This window comes from Scyliorhinus torazame, chromosome 17 (assembly GCF_047496885.1).
Source record: "Scyliorhinus torazame isolate Kashiwa2021f chromosome 17, sScyTor2.1, whole genome shotgun sequence".
Taxonomy (NCBI): domain Eukaryota; kingdom Metazoa; phylum Chordata; class Chondrichthyes; order Carcharhiniformes; family Scyliorhinidae; genus Scyliorhinus; species Scyliorhinus torazame.
Window position 1 is genome coordinate 150,680,125 of NC_092723.1, and position 11,960 is coordinate 150,692,084.

Below are 11,960 nucleotides of genomic sequence, written 5' to 3' on the forward strand. Positions count from 1 at the left end.
GATGGCTGGCCGCCGCTCAGCCCCGAGGTTCCAGTCACGGGATGTGGAGGCGCTCCTGGATGCAGTGGAGCAGAGGAGGGACGCCCTGTATCCTGGGCACGGCCGCAGAGTTGCCCCACACCACAGCCGGCGTTTGTGGAGGGAGGTGGCAGAGGCCGTCACCGCTGTGGCCCTGACACCACGGACAGGCACCCAGTGCCACAAGGTGAACGACCTCATCAGAGCAGGCAGGGTGAGCCTCCCCCATATCCCCCCTCCCCCATATCCCCCCTCCCCATATCCCTCCCTCCCCCATATCCCCCCTCCCCCATATCCTCCCTCCCCATATCCCCCCTCCCCATATCCCCCATATCCCCCCTCCCCCATATCCCCCCTCCCCCATATCCCCCTCCCCCAAATCCCCCCTCCCCCATATCTCCCCTCCCCCATATCCCCCCTCCCCCATACTCCTCCCTCCCCCATATCCCCCCTCCCCCATATCCCCCCTCCCCCATATCCCCCATATCCCCCTCCCCATATCCCCCCTCCCCTATATCCCCCCTCCCCCATATCCCCTCCCCATATCCCCCCTCCCCATATCCCCCTCCCCATATCCCCTCCCCATATCATCCCCCCCTCCCCCATATCCCCTCCCCCATATCCCCTCCCCCATATCCCCCCTCCCCCATATCCCCCCCTCCCCCATATCCCCCCTCCCCATATCCCCCCTCCCCATATCCCCCATATCCCCCCTCCCCCATATCCCCAAGTGAATCCAGCCCTAACCTTAACCTCTGCAATGCACGCGCAACCGATGGCGTGCATTCATATACCTGCACAACACTGTTGCCTTTTACCCCTGCCACCATCCCCACCCATCCCCCCCCCCCCCACAGGAGAAGCGCGCACACAACAATAGGGAGCATGTGAGGATTGGAGGAGGCCCCGCTGATGAGAGGCCACTGACCGAACACGAGGAAAGGGCCCTGGAACTGGCTGGCGGACCTGACGACCGGGAGGTTGCTGATGCAGAGGTCCGGGGCGTACTAGCAAGTGAGCCACCGACAGCCCGTCCCCATATTCCCCCTCCCCCATATCCCCCCTCCCCCATATCACCTGATCACTGCCTGCGTGTCTAACCATGCATGCTTCATTGTGTATCGCAGGAGCAAACGTCGAGGCACCCATCCCCGCAGATGCAGACCGCCCGCAGGATGCCCCTCGGAGGCCACAGGAGACGGAGAGACCCGGACCCTCCGGCATGCGATGCCCGCAGGATGCCCCTCGCACACCACGGGAGACGGAGAGACCCGGACCCTCCGGCATGCGACGCCTGCAGGATGCCCCTCGCACACCACGGGAGACGGAGAGACCCGGACCCTCCAGCATGCGACGCCCGCAGGATGCCCCTCGCACACCACGGGAGACGGAGAGACCCGGACCCTCCGGCATGCGACGCCCACAGGATGCCCCTCGCACACCACAGGAGACGGAGAGACCCGGACCCTCCGGCATGCGACGCCCGCAGGATGGCCCTCGCACACCACGGGAGAGGGAGAGACCTGGAGCAACAGGGAGACGACACCCCCGTCACGTGCGGGAGCGACGAGGCAGGCGTGTGCCACCCAGTGACGAGGGGGGCAGCCACAGGCCCCCGTCACATCCGAGCCAGGACACCACTACCCAGGACACCACTACCCAGGATACCACTACCCAGGTCACCACTACCCAGGACACCACTACCCAGGATACCACTACCCGGGACAGCACTACCCAGGAAGACGAAATACCGGACAGTGACTCAGAGTGGATGGGTGGAGACGAACCCCCACCCCAAAGTGCCATGGACTCAGAGTGGGACGAAGAGCACGACACAACGCCACTACTGTCACCAACACCCTCCACCATCGCAGAAACACTCACCTCGGTTGGGCACTTTAGTGATGAGGCGTCTGGTACACTCACTGGTGCGCACAACACAGCCGTCCCGGTACAGCAGGTGGAGGTAGGAGCAGCAGAGGGGCCGGGCGGTCGGAGGGCAGCCCAGCCCAAGCGAACATCTGCCGCCCAGATGGGTCCCGGGTTCCTGGAGTTTCCACACCCACACATAGATCCGATGCAACCACCGACCCGGAGACGAGCGAAGAGGGTGACGGCCGGCTTGCGGCGGCTGCAGTCGCAGGTGGAGGAGTCCACCCGCGTCCAGGAGCTGGAAGTGGTGCCGGTCATGTGTGCCACCCAGGCCGACACCGCACGGGTGGCGTCCGCGGTGGAGGCAATGGGTGCGACGGTGTCAGACATGGGGAACGGTTTGCGAGGCCTGGGGCTTTCCGTGCAGGCGGCGTCTGTGGCCCAGGACATGGCTGCCCTCTCACAGGAGGCCATGAGCCAGTTCCAGCGCCAGATGGCAGTGGCGCTCAACACCATAGCCCAGTCTCAGCAGGCCAGAGCCCAGTCTCAGCAGGCCATGGCCCAGTCTCTGCAGGCCATGGCCCAGTCTCTGCAGGCCATCGCTGAGGGCATCGGCGCCTGTGGCCATGTGCGAGCCGGCGTCGCACTGTCACAGACAGGGTTTGCCAACCCCCTGGGCTCCATGGCTGCAAACCTGCAGACCCCTGTCGATACCAGCATGGGCCTCCAGGACTAGCAGCGCCAGATGCCGGGGGGGCGTCGGATGGCCAGTCCGTTCGCATCCCCCACCTATGTAGAGGCCTGGGGGCATCGGGCTCCCCGAGGGAGGAGGAGGTGGTGTAGTCCGTCCCGGGTCCCCCTGTAGGGGAGGTCCGGGAACACCGCGACACCTCGGACTCCCCCCCTTCCGTCCCAGGTGCATCGGGTGGGCAACGGGCAGGACAGGCTGGCAGCTCGCCATCCCAGTCGCCTGGGCCGCAGCCTGGCCCATCTAGGCCAGGACGCCCCAGGAAACGGCCGCCAAAGGGATCCAGTGTCAGAGGGCAGGAATCACAGGAGTCCACCTCCAGTTCTGCTGTACCATCTGGGGAACCACCTAGACGTAGTCAAAGGGCCCGTAAGGCCAAACAATTAGACACTGAGTAAGTTGGCACGGGTGCAGGGCACAGATGAGTTTTAGGGGCTAGGGCACGTGCATGAACTCCTTTGGTTAGTAAAGTCAATGTTACACCGACAGAAGCTGCCTTTGTGCTCTGTCCAAAGCGTGCGGGGGTGTCTTGTACGTTGAGCGCAAGTGTGTGTGTGAGGGGTGGTCTTACCTCAGCCCCAGGTGAGTCTGCCCCCTTCCCCCTGGGCCGCCATCAACATCCCCCCGGGCAGAGGACGGGACCGTGCGCTGCAGTGTCACAGCCGCATGCAGGAATGGTCCGGGTGGATGGTGGTACTGTGGCCATGGGTCAGACATAGTCTAACGATGTGGAGCCAGGAGCTCACCGCAGGGCGGGTTGTCATCATCCTCCATGGCCTGCAATACACACGCGTCCACCCGCAACTGTGTGAGCCCGGCCATTGTGCCGCAGGTGGATCGACAATGGGGGGGGTGGTGTGCATGCGGGTGGGGTGGGTGGGGTTGGGGAGGTGGGTGAGGGTGCTGGGTGGGTGGATGGGTGGGGGGTGTGGGTGGTCGGCTGTTGCCATGGTGTGCGGTCTGTGGCCATACTACCCGATTCCCACGCCCATCTAGTCAGTGAAGCGGGCGTCTATCAGTCTGTCCCGTGCCCGCAGGGCCAGCCGGTAACGGTGGACAGCCACCCGCCTGTGTCTACCCCGTCTGCCCTGACCATTGCCCCCATCCCCCTCATCTGGGGAGGACTGGTTCCTCTTCCTGCTGCTCCTCCACTCCGCCCTCCTCTGCCTGCGGCACATCGCCCCTCTGCTGGGCTATGTTGTGCAGGACGCAGCACACCACAATGATGCGGCCAACCCTATCTGACCGATACTGGAGGGCGCCCCCAGAGAGGTCCAGGGACCTGAAACGCATCTTCAGCACGCCAAAGCACCTCTCTATCACTCCCCTTGTCACTACATAGGCATCATTGTAGCGGTTCTCCGCCTCATTGCGTGGCCTCCGTATAGGCGTCATCAGCCACGATCGCAATGGGTAGCCCCAGTCGCCCAGCAACCAGCCCATCAGCCGGGGATGGCGTCCCTCGTACATGCCGGGGATGGATGACCGCGACAACACGTATGAGTCGTGTACACTGCCTGGGTAACGGGCGCAGACGTGCAGGATCATCATGCGGTGGTCGCAGACCACCTGTATGTTCATCGAATAGGTCCCCATCCTATTGGTGAACACGGCCCTGTTATCTGCAGGTGGCCGCACGGCGACGTGCATCCCATTGATCGCGCCCTGGACCATGGGAAACCCGGCCACGGCAGAGAAGCCCATGGCCTGGGCATCTTGGCTGGCCCGGTCCACGGGGAAGCGGATGTAGCGGTGCGCCATGGCATATAGGGCATCTGTCACTGCCCGGATGCACCGATGCACCGATGTCTGCGATATGCCGGACAGGTCCCCACTCGGTGCCTGGAATGACCCCGTTGCATAAAAGTTCAGGGCAACCGTAACCTTGACGGACACGGGGAGAGGGTGTCCCCCGCCAGTGCCACGCGGTGACAGGTGTGCCAGCAGGTGGCAGATGTGTGCCACGGTTTCCCGACTCATCCGGAGTCTCCTCCTGCATTCCCGGTCCGTGAGGTCCTGGGATGACTGCCGGGGCCGGTACACATCGGGTGCCTCCGTTGCCGTGGGGCCGCGACATCCTCCTCCCCCTCCTCGTCCTGTCGGTCAGGTGTCCCTCCAGCGTGGGCGGCTGCCGCCTGCCCCTCTGCGGCAGGCTGCGCCGCCTCTCTGGCACGCTCCTCCTCCTCCTCCTCATCCAGGGCAACATGGACATTAGCAGCTGCCGCCACGGCGGCCAACATCGCTGGATGATCGGAAAACATGACGGCCTGGTTGGGGGGGGGGGGAATGACGACATTTCATCATTGCCCATATCCCCTCCTTCCCCCCAGCCAGGTGGCATGGACCGCATGGGTCCAACTGTTGGAGGCATGAACCTGGCCAGGTGGACCAACTCACTTGCCCCACCATCCCCCTCCCCGGCACGGACCCCAACCTCCTCCCCGGCATGGACCACCCCCCCAACCCCTCCCCTGCACGGACCCCCCATCCCCCTCCCCAGCACGGACCCCCCCATCACCCTCCCCGGCACGGACCCCCCCCCCATCCCCCTCCCCGGCACAGACCCCAACCTCCTCCCCAGCACGGACCACCCCCCCATCCCCCTCCCCGGCACGGACCCCCCCCCCCCACCCCCCTCCCCGGCACGGACCCCCATACCCCTCCCTGGCACGGACGCCTCCCCATCCCTCTCCCCGGCACGGACCCCCCCCCCCATCCCCCTCCCCGGCACGGACCCCCCATCCCCCTCCCCGGCACGGACACCCCCCATCCTCCTCCCCGGCACGGGCCCCCCCATCCTCCTCCCCGGCACGGACCCCCCCATCCCCCTCCCCGGCCCGGACCCCCCCCATCCCCCTCCCCGGCATGGACCCCAACCTCCTCCCCGGCACGGACCCCCCCCATCCCCCTCCCCGGCACGGACCCCACCCCCATCCCCCTCCCCGGCACGGAACCCAACTTCCTCCCCGGCACGGACCCCCGCCCCATCCCCCTCCCCGGCACGGACCCCCCAACCTCCTCCCTGGCACGGACACCCCCCCATCCTCCTCCCCGGCACGGGCCCCCCCCCCCATCCTCCTCCCCGGCACGGACCCCCCATCCTCCTCCCCGGCACGGACCCCCCATCCCCCTCCCCGGCACGGACCCCCCATCCCCCTCCCCGGCACGGACCCCCCCCCACCCCCCTCCCCGGCACAGACCCCCCCCATCCCCCTCCCCGGCACCGACCCCCCCCATCCCCCTCCCCGGCACCGACCCCCCCCATCCCCCTCCCCGGCACCGACCCCCCCCCCCCCATCCCCCTCCCCGGCACCGACCCCAACCTCCTCCCCAGCACGGACCCCCCCATCCCCCTCCCCGGCACGGACCCCCCATCCCCCTCCCCGGCACGGACCCCCCATCCCCCTCCCCGGCACGGACCCCCCCCATCCCCCTCCCCGGCACGGACCCCCCATCCCCCTCCCCGGCATGGACCCCCCCTATCCCCCTCCCCGGCACGGACCCCAACCTCCTCCCCGGCACGGACCTCCCATCCTCCTCCCCGGCACGGACCCCCCATCCCCCTCCCCGGCACGGACCCCCCATCCCCCTCCCCGGCACGGACCCCCCCCCACCCCCCTCCCCGGCACAGACCCCCTCCATCCCCCTCCCCGGCACCGACCCTCCCCATCCCCCTCCCCGGCACCGACCCCCCCCATCCCCCTCCCCGGCACCGACCCCCCCCCCCCCATCCCCCTCCCCGGCACCGACCCCAACCTCCTCCCCAGCACGGACCCCCCCATCCCCCTCCCCGGCACGGACCCCCCATCCCCCTCCCCGGCACGGACCCCCCATCCCCCTCCCCGGCACGGACCCCCCCCATCCCCCTCCCCGGCACGGACCCCCCATCCCCCTCCCCGGCATGGACCCCCCCTATCCCCCTCCCCGGCACGGACCCCAACCTCCTCCCCGGCACGGACCTCCCATCCTCCTCCCCGGCACGGACCCCCCTCCCGGCACTCCCCCGGAGCCCAGCCCACTCTAACCACCCCCCGCCGCACACACACACACACACAACCCGAGACACACCTCTCCCCACACATTCAGACTGCGGCCACGCCATCGCCTGCCCAGCGGCCAACCCCCCAGGCCGTCACTCACCTCCACGCTGGTCGGCGTAAACCTGGAGCACAGGTTCATGACGATGAAAAGGAGGTTTGATTTACGTCGACATGAACGGGTCATCACGTCGACAGGACTTCGGCCCATCCGGAAGGGAGAATATCGGCAGGCCCAAAATCGGCTGCCTTGCGCAGACCCGTGACATTCTCCGACGTCAGCGGCGCCATTAACGCCCCGCCGACTTTTCTCCCTTCGGAGACTTAGGCAACCGGCGGGGGCGGGATTCACGGCGGCCAACGGCCATTCTCCGACCCGCTGGGGGGTCGGAGAATGACGCCCCTGGTGTGAGTACTGTGCCCTCTGTAAGTTGCCCAGCGAGCACTATCAAAGATTCGGGATTCACATTGTGTGCCTGTAAAGCCTTATGTACCATACACCATCCATCCAAATGGCACTGCCCTTCCCAGGTTAAACAAATCCTTCTTCTATCTAAACAGCAGTTTAGAGTTCATTTTTCACTTACACCTCGGCTTAGCCCACAGAATTCTGCACGGTTTCTTTTTCAGGATAGACTTTTTTCAATGTCTTCAACTTCCTTAATATCTTTTGTTTTTAAAAAGTATTTTCCCACAAATGTGCTTGTGCCCATCTAGGCTGTAAGACAGCCCTTACCACTCTTCACAGCCTTGTACACACACACACCCCTCTTCAAGGGAATCTAGTTTCTAACTCAGTAATGGAGGTGAATATCCTTCACTGCGCCTTGTATTGAAAACGATGCTTGATGACATGCTCTGCACATAGCGGCCAGCCGCTTCACACATAAATGATCATTAGTTAGATGGGAACTAAAACTTACTTAGAAGTTGTCTTTGTGAGGCCGTGAAATTTGTATTCCCTTGCCAGAATGGATTAATTAAGTGGAAACATTTGCTTTGAACTGTAAACACACACAAAAAAACACACGGTAAACACAAACATCATCAACGACATGCTGGAAATAAAGCAGGAAAAAGGTCAACATTGTCCGACAGTGAATGACAGTTTGACGAAATATTGCAAATGTCTCTCAGGTTAAAAAAATAAACAAATTGCTGTTAACATTTGAAATAGGAAAGCATCTGATATTTCTCCAGAATTTGAAGGGTCTCTTACATTTGCAAGTTCTCCAAAGCCCAGAGTGGGAGCTGAGCTGGTCGGAGGAATTGGAGAAGGTTTCCAGTTTGGAGGCATCGATAATGTACCAGAAATCTGTCCCAATTGCCACCACCAGAAATACGAAGCTCATCGCACCGGTCAAAGCAACGGAGATGGAGAGCATGCCGAATGTTAACTTCATCCTGGGGGATTGGACAAGCAAGCAGAATGCCTGTACCCTCAGTCACTGCGCCGTCTGGGTGCCAGAAAAACTACAGTGGCACCACACCTTACTCATGGCTTGTTCGATGAGATGATAGCACCTTTCCGTGGCGAGTGCTCTTTGTTTTGTTTTTCTGCTTCTGATCTTCGCTGCGGCGCCAAGATGAAATGTGTGTGTGAGACATAAACTCTGCAAAAACTGCTGCTGTGTGAATGTGTGTGGACATGTCTCGAGAACGAAGCCGGACAATCCACCGGTACAAGTATCTCCATTGCTATTAGTGAAGAACCCTCACCGTTTACTGGGGGGGGGGGGGGGGGGGAGAGAACTTTGGGATTTCCAGTTATCTGGGCAGTTTTGTGTGTGTATGTGTGAGAGAGAGGAGACTCAGGAGTTGAGGGCTGCCTTTAAAGTAATGTTTACAGCAGGGCTGCACAGCTGAGGTCTCCTTGAAATGCTTCTACAGTCTCCTCGTGAAAAGATAGCACACTACTTCACAATTATACAGTGGATGTAAAGAGGGAGCAATGCGGTCAATCTGAAATAAACATAGAGAACACGTTAAAAAAACACACACACGGAGAAAAGGAAACACTGTGAAGTTTGGATTGAAACACATTGGTTTATGCTTGGAGTTAAATTACGATCAGAAACAAAACTAATGCTATCTCATTTAAACAAATGGGGCTCTCAATTCTGAGGATTGGTGTGTATTGCAATCGGTTTGTTTTTAATAGGAATAACTTGAACCCTATAAGTATTTGACATTTAATTTGGTTCTTCTATTTTGCAAATGCATTCACAATTTTAATAGCAGCTGCTCAGTCTCTGTACTTCTTTTTAAGGCAGTTTTACTGGTTTAGCACAGTGGGCTAAACAGCTGGCATATAATGCAGAACAAGGCCAGCAGCGCGGGTTCAATTCCCGTACTGGCCTCCCCGAACAGGTGGCAGAATGTGGCGACTAGGGGCTTTTCACAGTAACTTCATCGAAACCTACTTGTGACAATAAGCGATTATTATTATTTTCAAATCCCTGAATTAATAAATACAAACCGCATTGACTTCTTACTCAGTTAAAAATAAACACAATTCCATAAATGGAGTTCGCAGTCAATGACACCGTTTGCCCTAATTACTGTTGGTTAGATCATGGGCAACTAACGTTCAGAAAACAGGCAACGTTCTGCTATCCTTTTAGTCAGAGTCTGCAAAGATGCTGTGGAAACAGGTTGGTGTCAGCATCTGGAAGATACACTGCAGCAACTCGCCAAACCTCCTTCCTCAGCAACTTTAAACTTGCAATCTTGGCCATCTAGGAGGACAAGGGCCGCCTATCTATGGGAACACCTTTCCCTGCACCTTCCCCTCCAAGCCTCACTTGGGAATGTATGGTGGCCGTTCCTTCACTGTGGCTGGGTCAAAATCCTGGAACTCCTGAAGAGCACAGTGGGTGTACCTACACCACATGGACTGCAGCAGTTCAAGAAGGGAGCTCGCCGTCACCTTCTCAAGAGCAATTAGGGGTGGGCAACAAATGCTGGCCTAGCTAGCGATGCTCATGAACACATTAGAAATGATTAATGCTAAGGGGAAGAAAATAACAATGTGCGGGAAACATTAAATCAAAACACCCCAAGTCATAACTACTGCAAATGTTGGGAAAGTCATATATTCAACAGGTTTCTAGTTCATTTATAGCCCACCATTCCTAGTGAATCCCCACCTGGAGTACACGCTGAAGAAGAATCATAAAGATTGGAAGCAACTCTGTCTCGCTCCACGGATGCTGACAGACCTGCTGAGTTATTCCAGCATTTTCTATTTTTATTCCTGGAGCACTGTGTCGAGTTTTGTTCTCCTTGCCTATGGGGTGTTTGTCCTTTGAGGAGTGATTGAGTAAACCAGCCCAATATTCCCCTGAGTTTAGAAGAATGAGAAATGATCACATCACACAGAAACATATACAATGTGTAAGGGGATTGACAGGGGGGAGGATAGAGAACTAGGGGATCACAGTCTCAGAGTAAAAGAGTTGCTATTTGGGACTGAAATCTTCTTTCAAAGTGTTGTAAACCTTCGGAATTCTTTGCCACAGAGAAGCTGTGGATAATCAGTCATTGAGTATATACCAGTCAGGGAGTGACAGGCTCTTGAATAGTAAGAAAATCAAAGGCTATGGGGGGTTGCAGGATGGTGCAACTGATATAGAAGATCAGCCAGGATATTTTCGATATGCAAAAATATACTTTAGTCATAAAATATATGAAAGAATTTTACAAAACATTTCAAAATTTCAAAATGGTCATCGCAGAAAGCGCAGTGATATTCAAACTTCCTACATAGATCATATTGCACTCTGAGGAGCTTCAATACATTTGTGATACGTGCAATATTTACTGTTTCTATTCAATCTGAGTCATACAGCCCAAGGAGTTCTTTCCAATATCCAGCCCCCGAGTGCATACAGCTATCAGCACTGATGTTAAAATCCCACGCCAGGGCTCGAGCACAAAAATCAAGTCCGACACTCCAGTGAGGGACCATCTCACTATCGAAGATGCTGTCTTTCAGATGTGATGTTAAACTAAGGCTCCAATGGGCTGTCCGGCTGGATATAAAAGATTCCAGGGCACTATTTTGAAGAAGAGCAGAGGAGTTACCCCTGGTGTCCTGGCCAATATTTATCCCTAAAACAACATCACAAACAACAGGTTATATCTGGTCATCATCACATTACCATTGGTGGGAATTTGCTGGGTGCGTACTGGCTGCTGTGTTTCCCAGATTACAACAGCGACCACACTTCAAAAAATACTTCAAAAAGCACTTTGAGACACCTGATGGTCATGTAAAGTGCTATATAAATGTAAGACTTTCTTTCTTCCTAATGGAATGGTGAGGCATGCTCGAGAGACTGAATGGCTTCTATTTAGTAAGTTATTTGGACAATCTTAAACTACAATATGAAATCTGACTAAATTACTTGACTTGCCATGGTAACAAATTTAGCTATGTAGATCAGTTTCAAAAGTATTAATTGACCAAATATTTCTTAGAAGCTAACATTTCTACTGGACATCTCAAAGTGCTTTGTAACCAATTAGGTATTTTTTGACATGTAGTTCCTGTTGCAATGTCGGGAATGCAGCAGCCAATTTTCACGCAGCATACTCACACAGACAACAATGTGGAATCTTTTACATCCGAATGAGCAGCCAGGTGGGGCTAAGGTTTAACATCACTTTCAAAAGACAGCAATTCCGACAGTGCAATGGTCCGTCAGTTCTGCACTGGAGTGTCAGACTTAATGTTTGTGCTCAAGCCCTGGGGTGGTGTTGCTCTTTTTAGCCTTAGTCTATTGGCTCTGATTACGTCACCTTTGCTCACGAGTCGCCAAGTATCTTTCTGATACCGCCACGTGGTTCAAGTTCAGGTTATGATTAATAATACAGCACACCGCTTAGTAAGGATTAAAACAACGGTCGTTTATTATATACAACAAGCAATATTAATACACTAATACTACTATCTATATAATAAACCTATCACTAATGGCCAATACTTAACTTAGGAAGAGCCCACCAGGTCAGGGAAACGAATGGCTTGTCCAATCAGATCTGGCCCGCGGGATTCAAAAGGCTGCTACAGGTCGGTGGCTAGGTGTCTCTACCGGATAGCGATCACTGGATTCAAACTTACAGTTGCCGGTTGCTGGTCTTGCGAAGATTTCGAGCAGGTGAAGAGGAGAGAGAGAGAGATCTGAACTTGGCCCCTCACTTTTATAGGGCCCAAGGGCTTCCCGCCTCCCGGGGCGGCCCTTGACCCTGAGTCCCAAGTGATTGGATTTGTTCCCAATCCC

The 11,960-nt window shown here is 57.5% G+C and overlaps 1 protein-coding gene across 1 annotated transcript in view; it reads right to left on the minus strand.

The window, feature by feature from the left end:
* LOC140394238 (transmembrane protein 114) overlaps positions 1-8,302 on the minus strand; it is a 100,363-nt gene extending 92,061 nt beyond the window's left edge. The window contains exons 1-2 of the mRNA XM_072481268.1: positions 7,895-8,302; positions 7,599-7,679 (exon numbers count right to left, since the gene is read on the minus strand). Of these exons, the coding sequence (XP_072337369.1) occupies positions 7,599-7,679; positions 7,895-8,078 (265 nt within the window). The 5' untranslated portion in view covers positions 8,079-8,302. The remainder of the gene's footprint in view (positions 1-7,598; positions 7,680-7,894) is intronic.
* Between the last annotated feature and the right edge of the window lie 3,658 nt (positions 8,303-11,960).